This window comes from Danaus plexippus, assembly GCF_018135715.1.
Source record: "Danaus plexippus chromosome 3 unlocalized genomic scaffold, MEX_DaPlex mxdp_30, whole genome shotgun sequence".
NCBI classification, from domain to species: domain Eukaryota; kingdom Metazoa; phylum Arthropoda; class Insecta; order Lepidoptera; family Nymphalidae; genus Danaus; species Danaus plexippus.
In genome coordinates this window covers 1,462,721-1,488,713 of record NW_026869845.1, presented here as the reverse complement: position 1 = coordinate 1,488,713, position 25,993 = coordinate 1,462,721, and the positions used below count along the sequence as shown (strand labels likewise).

At 30.5% G+C, this 25,993-nt stretch overlaps 2 protein-coding genes across 2 annotated transcripts in view; one reads left to right on the top strand and one right to left on the bottom strand.

Moving 5' to 3' along the window:
- The first annotated feature begins 7,311 nt into the window (after positions 1 to 7,311).
- Positions 7,312 to 17,675, top strand: LOC116766538 (serine protease inhibitor 88Ea-like). Its single transcript, XM_032656430.2, has 8 exons — positions 7,312 to 7,566; positions 12,522 to 12,818; positions 12,929 to 13,096; positions 13,399 to 13,660; positions 13,985 to 14,083; positions 14,773 to 14,903; positions 15,621 to 15,747; positions 17,309 to 17,675. The coding sequence occupies exons 1-8, from the start codon at positions 7,564 to 7,566 to the stop codon at positions 17,467 to 17,469; spliced, it is 1,248 nt and encodes a 415-aa protein (XP_032512321.2). The 5' UTR covers positions 7,312 to 7,563; the 3' UTR covers positions 17,470 to 17,675.
- A 2,720-nt stretch (positions 17,676 to 20,395) lies between these two features.
- Positions 20,396 to 25,993, bottom strand: part of LOC116768351 (uncharacterized) — a 38,589-nt gene continuing 32,991 nt past the window's right edge. Inside the window, exon 2 of the mRNA XM_061526869.1 lies at positions 20,396 to 25,921. Coding sequence (XP_061382853.1) covers positions 23,829 to 25,547 — 1,719 coding nt within the window. The 5' untranslated portion in view covers positions 25,548 to 25,921 and the 3' untranslated portion in view covers positions 20,396 to 23,828. The remainder of the gene's footprint in view (positions 25,922 to 25,993) is intronic.

The following is a 25,993-nucleotide window of genomic DNA, read 5'->3' as shown; positions in this document are numbered from 1 at the left end:
ATTCCGAGTACTCATTTAATTGTTCAAATTTTTCATTGACTGAAATTAGTGTAGTGTCCAAAGGAGAGTTGAAAAATTCAAACTAAATTTTTTTCCGAAGAAGCTATAGATTCATCGCGGGCACTTTCACCAGCTGGACTCTTAACATATCGAATTCTTGTCGTAGCTCTAAACCCAGGTTCAATTTCCAGTTCTTCAGCTAATTCCTACGTCGTTAAAATGAAGCTTTTAAAGCCTGGATTCCTATATTCTTCCAAGAAAGTACAGCAGTTTTTCAACAGTTCTGTACATTTACCGAGATGTGTGTCTGTTGATTGCAGATATTTACAAACGATATTAATTTGAAAAAGTATGTCATACCAAACGACCAATGACACTATGAAACTAAAATCTTTTAGCTGTTCGGCTAGAGTATTAGACTCATGAGAGACTTGACTATCAGTTTTCTGAGTTTCAATAGCTAAAGTAAATAAAGCGTCATGAATGGCACTAATTTGATAACGGACTGCTTTAATACTGCTGATTCTTGCTTCCCAACGTGTGTCACTGAACCTTTTTATGGTATATAATCCTAAGTAATCGATTAGAATTTTCCATCGATGAACAGAAGCTGAAAATAATGTGAAGTACTCCAAATAAAGTGACTGATTTTACGGATGAATTAATTGCATCGCAGAGTACGAGATTGTAGCTGTGACAGCCACACGGTACATAAACGGCTAAGGGATTTATATCTAGAATTCTCCTTTAAATCCCAATATTTTTTCCTTTTATATTTGCCCAGTTGTCATATCCCTGACCCCTACAATTATTCAATTCCAGTCCATATTTATTTAAAACATAAATGATAACTTCAGTCAGTCTTTCACTAGTCGACTTATTGATAGGTATGAATTCTATGAAATGCTCTTTTACTGATATTTGGGCGTCATCTGATGATAAATCAACAAATCTTATTGTTAGTGAAAGTTGTTCTACAAGACTAATGTCTGGAGTACAATCAGCTAGAATCGAATAATATTTTGATTTCTTTGCGTGTGTTTATGTTTTTTACCCATCAGCTCTATTAATTAATTTTGAATGTCTATTCCGCTGTAGTGATCTGAAACATCACCCTTCATAGCTTATCGTATGTGCATCCCGCAAAACTGGATCAAATGTGGCTAGCAGTTGTACTAAGCCCAAGAACTTTCCATTATTTGGCGTATATAGTTTGTTGGAAGTACCTCTAAACACCATATTGTTTTCAACTAAAAAAAGTGTAATATGCAGTAATCTAGACAAAACATTATTCCATATTGTAGTTTCCTTTCTAATCAAATGTTGCTCTTGGCAACCTATTGTTTTTGCTGTTTTTAATCGTAGTTCAGCATCAATCCATGAAAGGTAAAACTTCTTATGAGAAGTGCTTATTTCATGAATTTTTTACATTTCAGACAAGTGTTTCCAGTCGTTATATCCTTCAGATACTAAACTCGACGTTGAACTACAACCACTTAAAACAATAAACTCGATCCTTAGAAACGGAGTATATTATGACGCTGAATAGTTTTATTGTTTGCAAGTTTTTTTTTTTGTGAAATGAGAATTAGAGAAAAGAGAAATGTCGCCCTGTATCATTCTTCTGATAGTTATCAATGTTTGTTTTGCACTGGGCCACTAGTAATTATATGATCAATAATTTTGTTATTTCGATTGAGTGACCAAGTGGCTGGATCCGATATATTCGGGACAACAGTACTGATGTCATCTAGAATTTGTTTTTGTAAAGATGGAGTCATCCTAGGCAGCATTTGTAATAATAGCACAACTTGTCTCCTCACTTTGGGAAACTTCGGCATCAATGTCTTCAACAGACATCTCAGAGAAAGGCTCCACTACTGATGTATCCGTTTGTAAATCCAGATGTTGATGCTACATTCAGGTTTTAATTTTGTGTTGTGATATATTTATCTATATTATTATTTTTTTTTGTTTTTTGAAATTCCTTTTTTTTTGCTTTCCGTTTTCTATATTGTGATCCAAATTGTTTTCTTTTGATAAGATCACCATGTTCCGGCATTTTGTACTAATAATTAGTTAATCCCTAAAATCTGCAACAAGTTAAATACCTCTAAGTCCAAACATTTCTTAAAATAAATAAATTACAATAAAACTTCGTTATAGCGTCAGTGGTCGAGGAAGACCAAAAACGCGTTGTATTCGCGATAGAATTATACACGGGAAGTAAGTTCCAGAAAAATCTAGGTACCTATTTTAACATTGACATGACAACAATATTTGTGAAATGTTTTATTTAAAAGCTTGCGTTTTGTGATAGTGCTTAGAGTTTTTACGAAAAAATCGCGATCATCCTCCTTCATCACGTTTCCGTGGGAATGAGACTTTTTCCCGCATTAAAAAGTAGGTAATTTATGTATTTTCTCGGGAACCATTTTATCTCCGTATCAAAATTTCATCAATATCGTAGAATATCATGTTAGTTCGGGAGGTTTCCCCGCCGGGCCCCAAATATATATAAAAAAACAAATGTAACCTCTTCATTTTGATAAATACAATGAAAAAAAAATTGTCCCAAATTAATTTATTTTTTGGCTTTTTTTTATATTTCTTAATGACGAATATTTGGTACAACTAAATATGACAGGTGATTGAAATAATTTTATAAGTTGATGGAAATATATAATGTAATTGTGGTGAGTAATTGTTATATCTGTGGTGAAGATATTAAATTTGTGTCAAATAACCTAAAATTTTGCGACACTATACATTTATTTGAAGCCCTTATTAATTTGTCGCAATTGGATCATTTCTTTTACACAAATAAATCACTTATTTCACTCAATTAAACTACTCAAATTATTCATATCATTCCCACAATTAAATATTTATTTGGCCATAACTAAATATACGATATCTTTGCCTCAAATAAATCTGAGTTGGCTCAAATAAATATTTTTTTCAGTGTATAAATAGTTAAAATAAATTTTTACTCACCTAATTAAATAAATCGTAAAAAAAAATCTACTTTAATTTAAATTTCAACTTTTAATCAAAACTAATGTCACTCGGTTGTCGGAACGAAGGAATGTCGAACATCTCTATTGCAACGTAGCATGAACCGTCTGATTACTGCGTCTCTCTGTTTTAAAATAATTGGAATAATTCTCTTAAGTGCGTGCACCGATGTTATGAATCAGAATGAGCTGAGTGTGTTCCGCTTCGTCAAAAATAATATCAACTCTCTCTAATTTAAACGTAAAAAAGAGATAGATAATGTTTTTCTTGATGGTCGGGAATTCCCGGTAAAATTAAATGCATGCAATGCAGTGCTCCGATTTGAACACTGCGTCCATTCTAGTGTTGCCAATATAACGATATTTTCGCTAAATTTAGGGAATTTACGAGTAAGTAGGCCTTGCTCAATAAGCGAGAGGAAATAAAGGGGCGCCAGCCGCGCCCTACCCTAACGCCGCTACTGCAATTCTGTACTTTAAAAGTCTACCAACTACTCCTTATGTTGTTTTTCACGCATTAGGACTATACATCTTTCCATCTCTACATTAGACACTTACATTCATAATTACTCTTATTATATTGTGACTAGTAGAAAAAACTAGTAAATAGGGGTTTATTTCTATAAGATCAAAGTTTTATGATTTATATAAAAATACCGAGGCAGCGCAAAGAGAGATATTTTAATTTAATGAATCTTTATAAATAAAGATTACCGTTACATAAGGAATCTAGTTTCCGAATTTTTTGGTCCGGAATTCGGTCCGGAATAGTTTCCGAACCAAATGTTTCTTAAATAATTTATAGGCTACATAAGACGTAGGCGTAGCAAAAGGTATTTGAGTTTGAAATTTTATCAACTAATAACTCTTAATGTTAATAGAACGTAATTGCTTTCAAATTCCAATTTACAAATTATGAAATATGACTTCATGTTCTAGTGAGTACTTTACTCTTTTTGAGTACAGAAGGGACTTTTTGTTCATTAAGTACCCATATAATATTCCAGTAACATAACTAGAGTTCATATTTATAGGGAAGTCCCTGTACCTTTCTATTTCTGATAAATTTGATAAATATTTATCAATAGATTTTAAATGACTTGTGGCGAGTTAGATTTTACAAAGTCTATAAATAATAAAAATTGTATAATAATATTGTGGAAACTGAAACGAAGTAATTAGTAATTCTAATCATGCCGACTTTATAGTAGGTAATACCGACTAACATAAAAATCAAATGAAACAGAAAAAAAAAATATGTAAAATTATAAAATAATGAATAAAGCACGGCAATGTAAAACTGTTTTGGAAATATTGTGCATCGGTTTGATAAAATCAGAACATCAATAACCTGAGTACGATTTGCTAAATGAAAATAAAAAAATTTCATATAATTTCAAATTATCCCAAACTAGATGTAGAATGATACCTAAATCCTCATTATAACTGTAATAAAATAATATATATATATATTAATATATACATATATAAAGTAGGTGTATATTATAATGCATATTTAATTTCTTAATAAATAGATATTCTTTTAAGTTTCATTTAAAAAATATCTGAAAACAATTTTATCACAGAGTTTAACGGAGCAAAAAATCAAAAATCATTTATGAAATTTCACCGTCTGTCGCTTAAGACGTTAGAATAATAGAGTTCTCTTATTAGAGTTGAGTGGGACGGAAATCAAATCTTTTAAAAATGCATATACCATGTACGAGAGCAAAAGAAAGCGTGTTCTTATTTTTTTTGCTGATTTGTCCATTGAGAGTTCATTAGCATATAATTCAATACAATTTTGGTGAATTTTTCTATCAGGTTTACCAAGAATTAATTAGTTTGCCACGGTCTGTCCAACATTGTAAATTCTTATAAATAATGGATAATTTTCGTTGCCTGAACTGTTTATACCTCGCCACGCCCGTGACGCCGAGAAATCATACTTTATTCACTTAGTAACCTCAAAGTAATATGGAAAGGAAAAGTGATTAAAAAAAATTAATACATAAGGTCTATTATACAGCAAGTATATTAGCGTTAAAAATCTATCGGTTCGATATTTTACAGAATACGTTTATTTTAACTTATCTTTTATCTAAAGTACATACAAAATTATAGAAAGTGACGATATCCTTTGCAACGTTTGGTCTTTCTGTCGTCGGGTTGGTAAAAATTACTATAAGCGGGCATGCTATAGGCATATTGGACTTCTATATTAACTCTATTCGCCACAATACTAGTGGAAAGTTTTGTAATATGAATCGCGTAATTATCATCGAAATTGCATTATCTTTCTCCTCATAACATACATAAAAATTCAATTATAACATATTGATAAATAGCAAAATCATTCTAATATGATCTACCAGCTCTTTACCAGTTAGTTTTTTGTTACTTGAATTTGTTATTTTTAAAGTTGAGATAGATCAATGATATACTTATACAGAAATACAAAGACGGGGAAAATATCCTACATTGGATTTTGTCGACTTGTCAGAGGCTTTTTATAAAAGTCTTCAAAAAACAACTTTTATGGTGCAGGATAAGTAGCACTATGTATAATTTGTGTCTAATTTCAGACACTAAATGTCGTAATAGGGTAATCCTCTAAGTCTTTTCAGAAAATATGTGTTCCTCAAGGGACACCTTTAGAATATTTTTTGTTCTTTAGTTGTATTAATGATCAATATTAATTTTCTTAAAATATTTCTATTCTTTTATTTAAAATAAAGAGAAATGAAACTAATATTTTTGAACCAAGAATCGATTTATTGTAGTATGACGATGGTTTGAAAGTAATAAGTAATCAGCTTCTCATCATTGAGCAGACAATACGTTCGCTTAACACCAGTGCTAGAATAGTAAGTTTATTTTTTTTAAATACAACATATATTCTATTTTCGAAAAGGGTAAATTTATCTATCCATTCAATAGAATAACTCGCCCTGTAAAGCCGTCTGTCCACTTTGTGGACAAATCATTTATGTTTTTTATTTCAACTCGACTTCAAGTACTAAGATTTAGTATATCATCGTTTTATAAAAAAAAAAACTATCCAGTTTTTTTTCTTATGATTAATTTATATTGAAAAAATGTATATTTACATAAAAATGCTAGTATTAAATGAAAAATAAGTCATATATTTTTATGTCTTATTTACTTATAATACTCTAAACAACATTTATCGTTATGTATTTTGTTATTTAAATATGTATTTCCTAGCTGAAATAAATTAGTCACAAGTGTAGGAAAACGAATTAATAATTTTAACTTTTGTTTCCATTTAGTTCGATTTCCAATACGTCAATTGAATTAGATAATATTCTATGATTAGGTTTTCAAAATCTTTTACCACATGGTAGAGTATAACATTGTCCTCATAAGTAATTGGTATTTAAAAATGAACTGTGTAAGATGTATTCTAAATATAAAAGTGAAATAAAAGAAGAATATTAAAATTATAATACTTTGCTTGTCACGTAGCCAGTCTAAGCAAGAGATCAATTAATATATATTGATTTGAAATTAGACTTTAAGTCAAACGGAATTTTAAACCTAAAATAATATGAGCTTCGGGGTCTATTTTTTGAACGCGTTTCCAAAATTTCAAGTAGTTGTCCTTTTTAAGAGACTATCTTTAAATTCTACTTAATACTATGAATTTTAAATCTAAACGGTTTTTCGCTGCTCCAAATAAATAATTGTCTAGCATATACCTTATAGTACTATTCTATTGAGGCCGTATTTAATCAACTAAATGATAAGAGGCCAACAATAGATCAATCATGAGAATATCTCGGACTTTCTAACATTTCTAAATGTATGTGAGTGTTCTACTAACACTAAGGTCATGAACGAAATAACTATTCTTTCAGCTTTTGGATCATTAAAGAATGCGTGAATAGAAAATCTTTTTCTGTCAGAGATATACAGAATATATTTAAAAAATATACATTACTTATATTCTTACATTGTTGATAAAATTTTATTTATTTAATCTGAAATATTATATATATTAATACTGTTTATATTATATAAACATTAATTCGTTTTATTTAAATAATTAATTTTCGAATGGAAAAAAGTGAATTGCATTTTACTTCTGTGTCATTGGTCTGTATACTACTGTTTTATTATTTTTAAAGTAAGGTTGAATATATATTATCTGTGCCTAAGCTGGATTTACCCATGGTCATTATCGACGGTAATAAGACCGATTCCTGATAAATAATGAGCAAGCTGATAAATGTGTGTTGCATTTAGTTTGCCATCCGCTGTCACCGGTCGGAGCGTATACCAGTTTACAGAACAACTGACATAAAAGAGGATAGCGTCTACCTCTCATTCAGTTTGGCTCAGAACCTGGTTGCAATAGGACGTTGCGTTACTAAAGCTTTTTGTAATTAAATAAATATATTGATTTAGCTGTAGCTGCAGTTAAAAAATTAGTGAATTTTATACAAAACATCAGGAAAATTATATTTATTATAATTTTATTTCCGTGAAGACGACGGTGCTGATTTTTAAGGACGTCATTCTCATGGTAAGTCCAGTTTTTATATAATAAATACATAAATATTTATAGTGTCGTCACACATCGCTTGGTCAAGAAACGATGTTACGTTTTGTAATTTTGATATTTATTTCTTTGACTTCTATAACATAAATATCTTATGTGGATATTGTGAAATGAAAACTAAAAAAAACATTATAAAAATAATAATTGAGCGAGGTATAAAAATTTAGTTGGATGTGTTAACTGATCTGTGCAATATGTGTACGCACATACATACATACATACGCACTTTCTAATTTACTATGACGAATTCTGTTTTGTTACGACACAAATTACCGTATGTGCATACGTAAACAATGAATTATACGATTATAAAACTTAATGGTTAGCTGTGATGTTATTATAAAATCAGTTGTGTTTTTTATTTTATTTTAATCACCCTCATTATTTTATACAAACCGAATTGTTTGTGTTTGTTATCCTTCGAGATTAAAGTAACAAATCATTGTGGGTGAATTTTATTAACCATAGTGCATTAATATCTCAACAAGTATCTTTTCCTTGGAATGTTGTTGGCTGGTTGATTGGGGGTAGAGTTGCTAATACAGAAAATAGTTATTTATATTGGCAGACGGGTTTACTAGAACTGGAACATTTCAATAGCAGGGCTCCTTTAAATTTATTAATTCGTCTTCATTTATATTTATTAAAATTGTTTATAAAAAAATATTTAATTTTAAAAGCATTTTTTTAATTGTCTTTAAGATAATGACATTTTCAACATAGTGATGATCAAAATTATTCATGTACATATTTTAACAGTAGAATTTTAGGAGACATTGAAGTTGACAATTTTTAGGTACCTAATAATCGTAAAATTGGACATTAGGTATAAAAAAATTTATTATTTTGCTTGAATGAATCATTGATATGTAATATTTAAGAGTCATTGATACCTTAAACGAAATTTATTTTCTATCAATTTATGAAACGGAGAGAATTTTAAAATAAAAAAACTGTTTTTTAAAGTATTAAAAAGTAGATAAGCTTCTAATGTATATTATTCGTGGTTCGCATGAAGACACAAATAATAGCATTTGCTATCTAGTATCGACCGTACTCGGTAAATTTGAGTCGGATTTGCATTTAAAGCTGACATCGGTTTATAAATTCTGATTTCCTGCGAAAAACCGCTTAAAGATAGCCATCTATTTACAAATCTATGCTTTGTAATGTCAATAATCACTTTTCACTTACATGGACGTGTATTCGGTTCATAATGCACCAAATTGATTGTTTTTACGATTTTAGTCTGTCGGTCTGTTTGTTACGCCTAATCTCCGAAAGGGTTGCATTTATTTTGATCGGACAGACATATTTTAAACTATATTTAGTAATATAAACATCAAAAGAATAACTACTAGGCGTAAGTCGCGGGCACAGCTAGTGTTAATAATTATACTTGTAACTAACAAATTTTCTTTGAACACAAACTAGACAGACCCGGATAGATCAAAACGTCCACAAGTGATTTATTGTAAGAGCTTATGCTTTGTGACCATGAGAGACGAGGGATCGGAGATCACGGTTTAGAATTGACAAAAAAAGTTAATATTTTTGGTCAATTTCGTTATTTCTTTTAAAGGGTGGCTATTTATTGTTGTTAAGATATTTTCGAACAAAACAAAGACTTGAACTAAGTAACATAGTTTGTTTGCTTACATGTTTATAAATATTGAATATTATTTTATAAGCACTTACACCGAATTATTACACCTTACACGAACTTACAGCGAATTACACCTTGATCACAAAGTCGGAATGTCTTCAGAACTTAATTATTAATTTAAGTTTAGTTGCTTAATGAAAAATCGCATTTAAATCATTTCAAAAGTTCGTGTTTTATTAGACGTTACTAGTAATTAAAAGGCTATATAGATAATATAATCAATTCGCGGAATCATTATTGCTTATCGGACTGTTATACATAATATTGGAGAAATTGTTGTTGTGAATAAGCACTATAACAGTAATTACAAATGAATAGTGATAAAAAGTTATTATTTGTTTACAATAAATGGTGTATTGCTGATTTATACCTACTTGTTATGCCGTTAGTGTGTCATTGTGTGACAGAACCCTTATGCAAGTGTTAGGTTACAAGAACACTTGGCCTCGTTTACTCAATATATAAATACAACCGGACTAACCTCATTTGGTGTGTCTTTTGCGTATGTATATGTGTTTCAACATTCTTATATTATATTGTTTTGTATGAAATGCAACCTTAAATTACTACTGCTCCCTATTTTGTACCATGGAATGAGTTTTGTTTCGTTGTAAAATTAAAAATATGTGAGGAGATGTTAGTATGTAAAACTGACTTGAAATTCCAGAAGATTCATTGAAATTATTCAATACAGAATATTGTTACTGATTCACACTATTTTACTGTATAAGTTATTATTCCTTATACGATACGATACGAACTCCACAGAAAGCTTCCTATAGATAAGATATCTTGCTACTTTCTAAATAATATTCTTTACTTATTAGTGTAAGTTAGTAACGGTATATTGTTTTTGACTTCTCAGAATGTAACAGTTAAAACGTTAAATAACTGAATGATAAATACTATATTCCGGGTAATAAGGATCTTGACAAGGAAACAGACCGACAATTTGGTTAACCTCTAACGTTTGATTAATTTCCGATTTGCTTACGGAATCCTTAAAATAATTTAATAAAAGATTTTGTTTTTCATTTCTTAATTGCACATCTCATTTCAGTACTTTTCATACCTCGATATCCTGAAAATGGCAAGATTATAGGTACACAAAAATCTACAAAATGCTTAGAAAAGATATTTTTTTTCATTTCTGCTTTTAAATTTTGCACACAATACATTAAATACTTGTATTATATTATGTTCTAGAACTTTAAATTATATGACATTTTTAAAATTTTTATTTTGCTTGTTTCTTTAGTGTCTATATTTAACAATAAGATGGAAATGATTTAAACTAAAATAGGAATTTGAAAACAATAGTTTTAGTTTTTTGGTTCAGCGTTGAATGTCTAACTTATTTTTTTCTGATATAATTACTACTTTAACCTAACATAATAATTAATGTATAATTATTTTAAAATAATATTTATTCAACATACTCAAATTTAAAATTCCGTGTTTTAAATTTCTAATATAATAGATGCATAATATGTAATATTAAGAAAAAATATTTTTGTATGCTATAGTTTACATTCTATATTTAAAAGGTATTTGTATATATATTTAATAGAATGTTGTGCTGTACCGCTAGGTGTTAGTAAGGTCGCTATACACCAAGCATTGTGTTAGTTTCAATGGCGTATTTAAAACCATTACAGCATTGTAACGCGTGCATGTAATTCAATTCAAGTTATGTTACGGAAGGCTTAAATTTGTTAAAATTAGAGGTCATCTATAATGATAGTTTAACCATGAAAATTAACCTCAATAATGATTATATAATTTTAAGTTAAAACGCTATTTATTGAAACGTAATTAATTAATGAGTTTAGACTTTCATTTTAATATTTAGTCGTGACTTAATCTGTATGCATTTGATTGATTGCTTGGTAATTAATATTATAATTATAAAATATTAAAAACTGATATTTAAGTACATCGTTTTAACTTCTAAGTTGTACATTTACGGCGTATGCAACGGTTTATTTTTAACGGTCTCGTCGAACCTCGATATATATATTTTTAATATTTCTCATAATAAACACGTCCCGTTAAGGGTCAGGCAATAATTTATTTCATGGAAACGAGCGTTTAAATGAAGTAATTCATGTCAAATCTTTTTTCCCTTTATACTTTTATAAGAACTGAATTATTTAGATTATGTAACATATTATAATAGTGAATGAGATGAATCAAGTTATTAGTAATTTACTGGAAATATCACATGTTTGTTATCACGATTGTGTAACGAATTATAATGACGCGGTTGACTTTCTCTGCTCTAAACAAAGGAAAATCCGTGCATTATGTTTGGCTATTGTCCGAGAATGGCGGGATTTCCTCTCGAATGCGTCATTTGGACATTAAAGATTGCCACAATCGTGTTCCACTTTTCAATTCCCTTTTTGTTATAGTGTCCCAAAATGTTCGTTTTCAACTCTTTATAATGGCCTACGTATTAAATAATAAATCTTCTAATCACTCTAAATAACAGGAAATGTACTACGTATAAATAAATTTTGTATATCAGAGTGTTTATATGAAACTTCCTGTTGAGTTCACAGGATATAAATAAATAATTATACTGTAATGTTTAATATATGATGCTGCAGCTTGTAGGACTTCAAATGTCGATGATTCATAAATTATTTTGACTGCAACGTGAACCGATTTCAATCTAATTTTTTCCTCTTCATGCCAGTTACATGGCTAAGTTAATTAAATTCTGGGATTTTCCCATATCGCGTTCAGGGCTAACACGATTATGTGGTGAGAAATCGTGACGAATCTGCCACAAACCCAGATGTCACTAATGATGACCTTAACGTTTTAAAGAAGCGGGATATGTCGCAAGCATACGTTAAGTTTTAAGTTAACGAGGACAGATAGAAATATACCAACTTTTCAATCGCTTACTTTCAACTAATATTCTACTCGCTTCAGTGAATTATATTGGTTGGTTCGTAATGTTTCAAATCTGCATTATTATAAATATGTAATCACTCATGTTTTAATGTACGTCGCGGTCAAAAGGAATGCCCTCTCATGACTGCATTCCCCCCTCCATCACGCGTAGAAAGTGACGGTGAAAAGAACTTTGTGATGAACTCTGTCTGCAAACGGCGTATTAACAATTATGAACCGTCGGTTGTGTTAAACAGTTATTTATTATCTGTCCGTTTAAAATAATCACTTCAATAAAACTATCCGTAGATTTTTATAAACTTATACCGAAAACTTTATACTTTTACAGATAATGCTGAGATTCGGAGTTATTTTGTTACTCGGGTTTTCAACTACAGTGAACAGTCAATGCTTTACCAAAGATGACGCTTCAAAGAAACTAAATGCGGAGGCGAGAGCAACATTGTATAAAAATCAGTTGGAATTTACATTAAATCTCTTCAATGTGATCAACGAGGCTGTTCCTAATGACAACGTATTCTTCTCACCTTTCTCCGTATACCACGCCCTACTTCTTGGATATTTTGCTGCTGGTGGTCAAACAGAAAAAGCATTGAAAGAATCACTGCGCATCGCTGACACGCAGGTAAATCAAAACTTTAAACGCTATCAATGAATAAGTGGGCATGATATAAGTAAAGTTTGAAAAAAGAATGCACAGAACATGTTTTCAATCACATATTCATGTCATTACAGGACAAGGTGAACCTGTTGATGGCATACAAAGTGGACAAACATTTGCGGGCCGTGAACAACAACAGCGACAGCTATGAGTTCACAAACGTTAATAAGATGTTCGTTGACACAGCGCTTCAAGTCAGAGAATGCTTCAAAGATGCCTTTGGTGGCGAATTATCGGGCCTGGTGAGTTGAATAACACTAAAATAACTATTTATACATTTTACGAGATATATAATAAACTTTGGTAATTTATCATAATTAAGCTGCAACTGTATTTTATTATATTTTTTGACCAGCATGATTTGCATTTCATTCCTTAGTATTGGCGTGCGCAGAAAGCCAGTTCTATCTCATTTTTAGAATAGAATAAGACATAAAATTTATCTTTTCAGCATTTTGTCCAAGTCTAAGAGTCAAACTTTTGAAAAATAACTACTTTTCTATGAAACAACATACGAGTCATTTCAAAATTTTATTCATTTCAGAATTTCCACGATCACCCCGGAGTTGCTGTAGAACATATCAACGAGTGGGTGGCCCACGTCACTAAAAACAATATCAAAGACCTCATTCCTCCTTCTGGCGTAACCCAAGCAACCAAGCTCGTTCTCGCCAACGCAGCTTACTTCAAGGGCGTCTGGGCATCAAAATTCCAAGCTCAAAGCACCAAAAAACAAGTATTCTTCGTCTCGGAAACCCGTCAGACCCTCACACATTTTATGAGACAAAAAGGACAATTCCACTTCAGTGAGTAAAATATAAATACACTTTAGACCTATCAATTTTATTTTGCATTAAAATATAATACATTCATACTGATTTTATTGCCCATGACATATGCATGACGATATACACATTATACATATTTTTTTATTAGTCATACCTGTTCACAATTGTATTCCAATAACTATTTATAATTCAACAAAGGTTTATTTAAACGCTTAAGTATAAATAATGCATATAACTTCCACTAACAGGCTGTTGTTGTTTAAAAATCTTTTTTGAACAACTAAAACTATACCTTAAATTAAAATCCATAATGTTTAAGATTGTTTAATTTTATTTTATCAGTGGTGAATGACGAGCTGGGAGCACAGATCCTGGAATTGCCTTACAAGGGCAATGACATCAGCATGTACATCTTATTGCCACCCTACTCTATGAAGGAAGGTTAGTTCATACTATTGAATTTATTTAGTAAATCTTTATTAAAACATAACAGTAATAAATGTCACTATAAGAAAATATTTTAATAAAAGTATGAAATTTTTGGCCCTGGATGGGTTTTATCCATTAATATATTATTAAAGTTTAAACATTAGGAAATATGACTGTAACGAACTTCCATTGTAACGTAGACTGACAATATTAATCAGCTTTCCTTTGGCGATCACATTATCGGACATGTTTCTGTTAAGATCGGTCAACGTCAATCAACGTCGAGAGCCATGAATCAAATCAGTTGCGTTAATAAATAAAATGTAACTTCTAATTAGCTGCAGCGGAACATGTAGATCAACTATCAATTAGTTTTGACATTGCTCGTGTTCAAATCTGACCTAAAACTCCACTTAGAATGACACAGTTTCACACATCAGTTGGAATGCTATTCTTTATATTTTTTCGTCTTTTGTGATATAATTTAAAATATTTACATCAACGCGACTAATTACATGTCATAACAATTTCGCAAAACAGTTTTTTACTGTTGTAATGTTTGGGAACATTTATTGTTGGGACAATCAGCAATAAATACAAATCTATTATTATTTTAAACACAGTTACGCGTCACTGCGTGTTTTTGACTATTGTAATTATATATATAATATTATGATTCATATCATAAATTAAATTTTCAGGAGTAAACAACATTATAGCAAATTTGACGCCAGAGAGATTGGCCGCTGTGGTTGAAGAAGGTTATCTAGGAAGGGAGGTTGTGGTCGAAATTCCCAAATTTACCATCGAAAGGAGTCTACAACTTAGACCGGTACATATCTGTATTATTTTTATGTATTTAAGATAGAATATAACTGTAAATTTTACCTATCAAATCATACGTAGAATTCAGTCCATTAAATCATATAATTTCTAAGAAAAATAAAATCTTTTAAACTATTATTTCAATATATTATTGTAATTTAATAATTTCTGCCTTTTCGTTGTTTTTTCATTTATTTGCATTTGTAAATTTCAAATGATTTAATGAAATTAATGACGTACCAAACTCCATAATAAATAATATATATATATATTTGTTATCAGAATATCTAAATGTGGCACGAGTTTAATAAATTAAATTATTATATTGATGTCCTCTCACGAGTCGATTACAGAAAAAACTCATGTAGAATATTTGAGAATACATAATAACCTTATTAATATGCGATTCAGCTATTTAATACCGTTATTTATAAAATTTCTGAGATTTCTTTAATGATAATGATATTCGTAATATTATTGAATTTATAATAAATTGGTTACATGGTTATATAAGTAACTTAATATGTCTGGAATGTTGTTAGATATAACATTGTTTTATTGTCTTGTAAATGATAATGCTTGTGCTAGCCGATAATCCACAACACTTTGCACTGATTACTGTTATATAAGTGCAAATTTATCTATAAAATGTTACCAAACGAGGAATGTTAACATTTTTTTGCAATTGTTAAGTTGATTCTTAATTACGTGCTTTATTTCGTAGATATTGGAAAGGCTGGGTGTTGGCGACTTGTTTAACGCGAGCTCAGACTTCAGCACCATGATGGAAGATCGTGGTGTCATTTTTGATGACGCCGTCCACAAAGCTAAGATACAAGTCGACGAAGAAGGTGAGATGCAGCATATTTTTATATCAGTCGGTTTTTACAGATACAAACATGATTACCGGTTTGATGTCATGTCGCAAATAGGTTTTATATAACAACGAATATGTTTTAAATTTCATTCCTGTAAATTTGAACCTGATTTAATCTATCAAATACTTTAGAAAGATTAAACTTAGCTTAGAAAATATAAGATCCAAATATTTTCAGTGTCAGACACTTTGATCTCGTCTGCCGTGATGATGATTGCTTTAAAATAATCGAAACGACAAGATAACTTTTACCGCTTAGTATATGCGACAAACATATAGTTCCATATTAAAAACGTACTCGTGAAAATCTTAGATATCAATATATATTTTTTGTTAATACTAGAACGAATTTTTAGAAACAAAATGGCGTACCGTTTATATATTATATGTAATAATAAATAGAGAAACTCAAGATTGCCAGGTTTGTTAAAATATAACATAAATAGCTTAGGTAAATGAATAATTTCATCAACACCAAGAACTATTTCTCCAACAGACGGCGAGAGTTAAGTCGAGAATTGTATAAAAGATTGTATAAAAGCTTTGGTAGTAGTAAATATTGTTAGTCATATAATTACTATTGACAAATTGAACGAAACGATAATGCAATACTTATGTACAATATAAACCTAAAGATGATAGTATAATAAAAAAAATAAGTTTATAGACATAACGCTCCCATTTAACTAAGTATATATTTTGTTTTGTAATATTTTATTACATATAATTCAAAACTTACAATAAATATAACATGCAATTGAGAAATACAAAGTACATCAAACGTACAGTTTAATGACGGACGTAGAAAAAGATATTGGTTATCTATGGTCGTTGGTGCGCTAAAGGGGAATTTGTACCTATAATTTGAAGGCAATTTCAGCAAAACCAATCTATTCCGAATGTTATGACCGGTTGTACGGAGCTGGCGTATTAAGGTTTATTGATATTAATTACCATAAAACATTTGACTGCTAACTTTACAACTGCTCATAACTGAAATAAATGTGAAAATTCTGTTTACTTAAATAATAAGAACTATCAGTTATGTTTGTCACAAACCGTTGTATTACATATTAATTAAAAAATCAAATTAAAATAATACCAAAATATACTGATTGCGATTACCTTTGATTACCTTTTTATGCATTAGCTGTGAAGATAAAGAATTTATAGAATGTCATCCTAAGATTGAATTATTTTTCTGCAATTTTTTTTATATTATTATTATTATTATGTGTATTTATATTAAATCGTATCATCACTATATAATTTTAATAATATAAAGTTGTTAGAAACATAAAATTAATAATATTTAAAACTATTTGTGTTGATTTATAGACTTTTATAAAGGCATTTTATTAAAACTTATACACTAAATAGTCGTTAGTTTTAGCGGAAGTTTCTGAGTAATCTTTTTAATATCGTTAAAATTTTTCCCGGTTTCACTATATTGTATAAATAACAAACTCTTTTAACAAATCTTATAATTTAGGGGGTAGAAAATATAATTATAAAAATTTCCTTATTATTTCCAGGTACGGTAGCGGCGGCAGCAACAGCCATATTCGGCTTCCGTTCCTCGAGACCAGCGGAGCCCACTGTGTTCATCGCCAACTTTCCATTCGTTTACATTATCTACGAGAAACCAACAAATTCTGTTCTATTCATGGGAGTGTTCAGAGACCCTAAGAAATAAACGTCTGTCAAAGAACTGACATTAGCAGTGACAGTCATTAGTTTAATTTAATTTTTAAACAGTGTTATTTTTAAAAAGTCCTCTCTTTTTATATTTGTATTATGTATTTATTAAAATTTGTTACTTGTAGTAAAGTGTGTAGGTCGCATAAGACTTATTTTTAATTAATTTATTAATTTACTTATTAAATTGATGAAAAACCTGAACATCTTATTATTGAAACCAATGGAAACACGTTAATGAGAAAATTCTTAAAATTAAATCTATATTAAAAAAAACTTTAAATGACCAAATTAATGACAACAATGAAAGTGAATAATAAAACCTTTTAAAGGAATATAAATAGTATTTAAAGTAATATTTCTTTATTTATAACTTTAAGACCTTTTCGTTTGGTCCCTCATAGTATATTAAGATTAAATTCTGTTTGCTCTTCACTGGTTTGCATCGTTTCATTCTTCATTCCCTCATTCAATTATTATTAATTGTTAATACAACAATGTAGTGTGACTGACGATGCAAAATTCTGTTAAGTAAACTGGTGTCAGATATGAGACATGTATATTTCTTTCTCCGCTCCTAGGCGATCATTTTCATGAAACGATGCTTCTTAACGTCTGCTGTTCTATAAGAATATTTTTTGTTGACAGAACTAAGCAGTTAATTTTATTTAAAAGTCTTTGTCTTATGAAGCATAAAATTATTTTACGTAGCCACGATGTGTAAAATATTAGTATATATAAACAGTAAGATTTTATATGTTTTATTATTAAAAGAAAAAATTGCAAACAAATTAATTAAATACAAGAGAGATTCAGTCTATTGATATATTCCACAAATAGGAAAAGATATGTAAGTACATATATAATTTATATCATCTCGGAAGCTATTTAAACCTATAATAGAATTAACAGTACATCGCTGTTAGAAAGTTAGCGTGCTTCATTATAATCACGAATGACAGTTCATATATTTAGCGAACATTTGTCAATTCTGGTTCCTTACGCACTCTCCAGCTCTGTCCGACCGCTATCTCGTCCTAAGTGTTAACTTAAACGTTAGTTCATTCCCTTCACAATACAGAATATACGGGGAGTTTTCTTTGCTACTTGCGAATAATTTTCTTACATTTCATTTATCAACAATTTGTAGAGGTATTGATTGTTACTTGTTAGTTAACTAGAAAGCCCAAGTGTATACTTACCTTGGACGACATGGTGTATTCTCGATAACTAATATTTCAGGCACTATCAGAAAGAGAAAGAGCGCTTACAAGACGTAACTTACCATCGAAGTTGTTAGCCTTTGTTGTTAGTTATTATAAAATCACTAACACTTACATATCAGTTTCTAAAATTGCAGCTTAGTCTGTTTTATAGTTGAGGATTTATTTTGTTACAACGATCAGTTTATCGCGAAACTATTGCTTCATTATAATCAATTAAAATTACCGGAAGACACATATTTTATTTGTCAATACTTTTTATACAAAATTTTTATCTATTTAATTCTGTCGTCTTTGCCACATCATTATGGATACGTGAAACTATTTGTGAGTTTTTTCCTTTAAAGATTTGATAAAATATAACTACAGTAAAACTGTAAAAGTGTGTATTATAAACATTGCATAGAAACTACCGATAATATTATATACATTTCTTCTCTCTTTATAAAAGATGCCGTCACGAACTTTTATAGAAAATAAGCTTTCTTATAGTTTTTTATAAGTAAAAAGCCGACATGAAGCAATGAAACAAATAGTTAAAAAAATTGATTTAATTTTAATTGCACAAAAAAAAACCGGTTGTGAAATTCCAGTCTAACAATTCTGATGAAAGTTAATTTACATTTTATTACAAACAACTTGAATACTTAGACGTTTTTTTTCTATTATATATCGAAGCTGTAAACAATGAGTGGAAAGCTGCAGGTAAATCCATCGGAAGCGTCGATAGCATCGCTGCCCACAATGGGCTAATTACGACGTGTGGCCAACCGATGGAACTCCTCGGAACAATGCTAGTAAAGAGACCTGCTATCTGTTTTATATGTCTTTTGTTTACTTGTCTTACTTCTATCACAATTGTATTAGGATGTACAGTTTTATTTATACCAAACAACTACAGAACCAAACGCTTTTGTAGTTGTTGTTGTAAGTGGTAGCGGTAATTTTTTTCGTGTCAATTGCATATGACATTAAGAATTATGTTTGTTAATCTCGTTAGATACGTTTTATAGGTATCTATATTTATGAATGTGTTTGTACTTAAATAACCTGGAAATTTATTGGGTTTGGATGAAGTTTTGAATGTAGGTATGTAGACAAAGAGCTAGGATAGAAATAATCTACGGGCATTTATATTGAGAATTCTTTAAAATGTTAGATTCCAAGCGTTTTGTACATCCAATAAAGTTTTTAATCAAATAAATTAGTTCGAAAATCACCTAATGTTTTACACTTTCACGCTATCTATTAATAAAATTGTATTTTATTGATAAAATTAATAAGCAACAAAATTTAATGTCAAATTAAGTGTAAAGCAAGGCGTTTTATTGTGCTTATGTAAACTTAATATTAAATTCTTATTATTTTTCAAGATACAACGACATAAAGAAAATTATTAAGAAGTCCTATTAATGTTTCTTAACTATCTTAAATTGCTGGTAAAACTGGAAAATTAATGGCAATATTTGTAATAATCTATCAATCTAAAGATTGTGTATTACGTCAAGGAAAATACTACTTGATTAGTGCTCCAATCCTACGTTTATAGCATAGGTCAGTAAATAAGAGTTCCGGTTATTTTAAATGTCAGAACAAAGTATAGAACATACAGCCACACGATACAATCACGAGAATAACAAGAGTTTTTATCAAGCACTTAAACACGTACGCCTAAACAAGGAAGTTGCAATGAAAGAAATGTTCATATTTTAAAAACATTTTATTAGCAAAACTTAAGTAGGAAAGTAAAAATATAAGAAATTCAATACAAAAACTGTATATGTGTAAAAAATTATGGTAGCTACTTTCATTAAGTTACGCAAGCTTACATTGATACTGAGACTATGACCAGATTATGTAAATTGATGATACATAGTACTAATATCATGTCAATCTTTTGCATTACGAATTACGAATCCAGCATCTTTGTTATGTTAATACTTATGTAGTTATATTATTTATGTTTCACTTAGTTGTACGTCTTATAACGATATAAAATTATTATAGCCCTCCTCAAAACAAATGTTAATGTAAACCAATAACATATGTCTTAAGATCTACAGACTACATACATTAAAAATACTGCAAAAGATAAACATGATGGAATGTAGCTCGGACTGGAAGACCTTACATTAAACATCGTCATTGATAATTTATATTGTGCTCTCACAGATGATAGTTTGTTGATATACGAGGAAATCTGCTATTGGTAGGAAGCGAACGGGATGATATGTTTCAAACAACGGTCTGCAAATTATCAACATTTAGCCCTGGATAGACTGACAATTAATGTAATCGGCCCGCAGCTTATAACAGCTGTTGTGTTCACAGTTTTATTATAATTTACAAAACTGCATCTGATACTGTTTCGTTAGACGTACATTAGCAAAAATCACAGCTCGGGTTAGTCAAAATAAAATTACCATTTCGTTTTTTCATTTTCATCTTAACCGTAATTCTATCAATAAATAATAATAAAAAAAAATTACAGGACGGCTTCAGTTTAATGATAGTGGACAATGATTTATAAAATTTAGCAATTGAGCAACAATAATAATGCCAAAATAAATAAAATATATTTACAAAAAGGCGCCACTTTTGACCGCGCTTACCATTCCACATCCACATCGTCCTTGATATAAAATTTCTAAATAAAAATTAAATTACATCTTACTCAATTATAATAGACATCTTATAAACAAGATATTAATAATAAAATCTAAAAATCAACTCAGGAACAAATGCAATATAATCGATCAAATTGAAAATCTCTTTCGAATAAGTTCATATAAACCAACATATTTTAATATATTACATGAATATATTAACAACCATTTATGCAATCGTATTTAATATAAAGGTAGCCATAGTTTCTTATAACTAATTGGTAAATCTCTCATAAGTTTCTTACTGCTTATAATAACAACTATAAATTCGCTAACATTTCAAATACCATCTAATGAGATACAAGAGCATAAATTTACTTCACAAATTAGTTTCCCTGTTAACGAACAGATCGTTTTACATACAAACTGATTACATATAATGAGTATTTTTAAATGATTTTTCTACTGATTTTATATCTAGGTTTATAAAATAGGTACCTACAACGGATCTTCAACAGTTTAATAGATTTAAAAAATCAAATGTAAAGTATTATTTCTATGATGTATTTTAATAAAATTGTTGACAGTAATATAGAAAAACCTAAACGTATTTGAATACGGCTTAACCTGTAATAGTATCATTAATTCATTGTACAAGACCTGTTTACATTTAAAATAAATTATAAAGAATGTAAAAAATATGTATATAGATACAACGTCTTACGTTAGAGTAAATATTATTTTTGTATATTAGTCTTTAGGACATTCATAGAAACTTTAAAAGGCAGTGATGCGTTACTTAAAAGTAAATAGGTACATATATCAGTATTTGCTCGGCAAGACAAACTGATTCAATAACGCAGCTAAAAAATGAGTATCAAAAACTATCCAATACGTTTTGTAAAATGTCTTGAGTATTACTGAGTATTGCTTCCATAAAAATGCGTCTACATTATATTTTTTGTATTCCACCGTATAACCTCAACTATGACTCACTTTTGAAAATTAACAAACTTAAAAGCTAAAGGCTTGTTCTCCCGGACGCGTCGATGTTTCCGCGTCGCCATACAAGTCAGATATGTATTTATCTTAAACATGGCATTACGCTGCCAATAAAACTGATATACTTTAATGCTATAAAAGATCGAGCTATTCTTCCACGTCATAATAATATAAAGTTTAATACAAAATCTAAATGAGATAAAGCCAGCAGTTTGACACTAAATCGATATACAATTACTGCTGTGTCACGACTTCATACCAGTTATAAAAACCAAAGATTCCTGTTTAAGTGTTCATTCAAATGCGTGTTCTTAAATAAATTTGCTGCGTATTTAAATAGTAGATTAATTTAAAACAATAATTCAAAGAGTTAATATAAAAAAGAAATAATAACTGTTCTATAAATGTTATTAGTTAAAATAACATAGCTTTGAAAGTGATTGTCTGTAAATACATTTGATCATACATTAATTTAATAATAGGTACGCGGTGCTATCGTAAATATCAGAACCTTTTCTTCGTGCACTAAAGGAACAAAGAAAGGCAATTTGTTAGATGAGAAAGGGAGCACAATTTTATAGATAGCGATTGAAACACCAGTTGTATTTGAAAATAGCAATCTTAGTGCAATCAGGTCCCTCCCAATATCGGGCGAGAGGTTTCATTTTTAGAATGAGTTACCCTTCACCGTGCTGCTGAAGAAAATTATGTAACTGCCACTTTGTAAAAGGCTATTAAAGTAAATTTACCGATATAGTGCACAACAGTAAACATATATCTCTTTTATGAAAAAAAAACAACGCAGTTTTAAAATCTCAACCGTAAACAGCTCGCTGTGTCCGAGAAAGCTGTAAACGACAGTCTCTATTTTGTAGTGGCTCTATTCATGAATCGACATGAGGAAAAAAAGACGAAAACTCTTGTCTAGTAAGTATACTATAGTCGGCGGTGAAAGATAGTTGGTAGGTACAGAATGCTCGTTCTTTTTACTCTGCTTTTTTTCATTATTTTTAGAAAGTGGAGTCGGTTGCGCTGCGGGAGAAATTACAGAGCTAGCAATCTAAATCGTAATCCTAAATTTGCTCATCATTGTAGGTGATTTATCAGATTACTTATTTTTTTTTCAAATTTACTTTTGCAATAAAGAGAACTTAATTATACATATTTAGCTCAAAGTAGTGCATAAAAATTGTAAGATAATTGTTGCAAGGCAGGGAATGTTTCGTTTAAATAATCTCGAAAAAAAAACACTTAAATGTACATTTCTACAGCTAAACCTATCTAAAGCTACAAGTAATCGGTAACGGGCGGAATTACACACAAATTAACAAGCATAATAACGGCTGAGAATCTTAATACTTAACATTCTTTACACTTGCCTTAACTGCCTTAATTACTTATTTAGCACCTTACCAAAAATTCATCTGTTATATTTCAGCCTTTACATGTGAATATAAAATACACTTGCTAACAGTCAGTCATTTCTATTGACAATCAATGCAAACAGCCTAGGACAGAGATTGTGGTTACCTCTTCGAAGGTTTAGAGCCACCGTTAGCAGCTGCGCTCTTTTGTGCGATGTGTGTCTGGTAATGTTTTGCGAGATGCGCCTTCTGTCGAAAGCTTTTCCCGCATAAAGAACATGTAAAGGGTTTCTCTCCGGTGTGAGTTCTCACATGCACATTAACAGAGTATTTGTCCTTAAAACCTTTAGAACAAATAGAGCAGTAGTGTAGCGACCGTTCTTTTCGGACACCATTTGAAGTAGATGTCGCCGCTTGAACAGCCGTCCCCGACTGTGTTTGTGTTGTTGGGGGTGAATTTTTATTTTGGATTCTTCTGATCTTCTTACCTCCCGGCTTAGTACTCGTCACCGTGGGTGATGCCGTTACTATCTGTAAGTGTTGAGGCAACTGAACTTCTCCTGCTGGAATCATAGTTACTAATTCGCCATTTACATGATGAATATTGTATACATTACGAACGGAATCAATAGGCTCTACAGTACAAAATGGTTGCACTGATTCACCTAGTTCAGTAGCTATCCGCTTCAATTTTTCATAGTCGTCGGGATAACTAGCATCAAGTTGGGAAAGTAAAATGTCGTCCATGCTTTGTGTTGATGTAGGATTATCTCCATTCGATAAGACAGTCGCTGAAGGTTCTTCTAATAATATTGATATATTTACATTACCGTTTGGTGGTGCTATGGCCATCAAAAGGCTAGAATCGGTATCTTTGTTATCTTGATACATAGATGGTACATCTGGTTTATTGTTATTATTAATAATAGCCCTCTTTAACTCTGATTCTGCGTCAAATTTATTGACAGTATTTTTTTGAATTGTACTATATCTAATAAAAGCTTTTCCTTGTAAGGCACTCCGTAGTAATGATTCGTTTGATTCTGTGTTTTGGTCGGTCAATTTCCAGTCGTTGTTATTGTTATTATATTCCACTTCTAATAATGTGGGGTTGCTTATTATGGAATCATCTTTTTTGTCACTACTTTGAAATTCACTGTCATCATAATTGAATGGTTCAATTTTGACCAAGTTGTTTGAACTTAATTCTGTAGTTTGTGTTTCCGATTCTCCATCTTCATAGTTGAAGTTTTCTACTTTAGGCAGAATATTACTACTAAGTGTATCTTGACTGAAATCATTTGGAAATCCATTCATGTTAAGTATAGATTCCAGGTCTAAGGAGGGATTTTGTTCAACGTCTATGGGACTTGACATTGAAACATCTTCCTCTTTTACCCAATAGCGGTTAGTGTTTGTTTCATTAATGTCTTGATTTAAAACTGTCAGTGTGTATATTTGTCCATCCGTATTATTGCTTATTAATTTATTTGATATTGCTGTATCAGAACATGGATGGGTTCCGTTAATATCGTTTTCTTGATTCCAATAGTATTTGTTGAGATCCTCCAACATTGCTGTCTCGATGCGGTCGCGATCCCGATCTACGTTCCAAATAGAGTCGAAACTCTGAAGTGGATTCGAACTGGTGGCGGTCGTCATACCTGCGCTGGTCGACTGACCACCGCTGACGGCAAGTATGTTGTTGTTGTTTTGCTCCTTGGGCTCCTCTGACAACAAAGGGTTGGATCTTGAATCAGGTGATTCCATGAACACGTTGACTGATCGCATTTGCTGTTTATATTGAGCGTCCGTCACTTCATTAGATGTCACAAAATCAAAAAAATCCGATTTTGAGAGTTCAGGAGCAGTGGCCGTCATGACTACCGTTTCAGTTGTAAGTTTTCTTTGTACTTAAGTAAGTAAAACTACGTTTAAATAAGTGAGTTATAATAACCCGGTATGACTTGTACTTTTATTGGCAGTCGCTAGAGCGTCGGTAACTGAATAGTGCGTGGATGCGTGGGTTTGGGTGCTACTCGAAACTTCCTAAGGCATTCAATTTTCTCGGCGGACCAATGGAATGTGCAAACTTGATCCGTGCGTTCCTTTTTCCCATTATTCACCCCAAACCCGTGCACTGCTTACGAAAGACTCAATATGCTAAACCTTTAGCACAGGAAATATATTTGAAAATATATGCCATTGTCAATTCAGTAATATTGATGACAGTCCAAGGATGTTTTCCTTTGTATCTGAAATAGAAAAGAAACGAAATGATTAAAATTTATTGTTATTCGAATTCTATAAATTAAGAAATTAAAATA

What these genes read in the sequence shown, in the direction of transcription:
- LOC116766538 (XM_032656430.2), top strand. An exon ending in GTGGCGAATTATCGGGCCTG is followed by an intron (nt 13,097 to 13,398) that starts GTGAGTTGAATA and finishes TATTCATTTCAG; the next exon opens with AATTTCCACGATCACCCCGG. An exon ending in GGAGTCTACAACTTAGACCG is followed by an intron (nt 14,904 to 15,620) that starts GTACATATCTGT and finishes TTTATTTCGTAG; the next exon opens with ATATTGGAAAGGCTGGGTGT.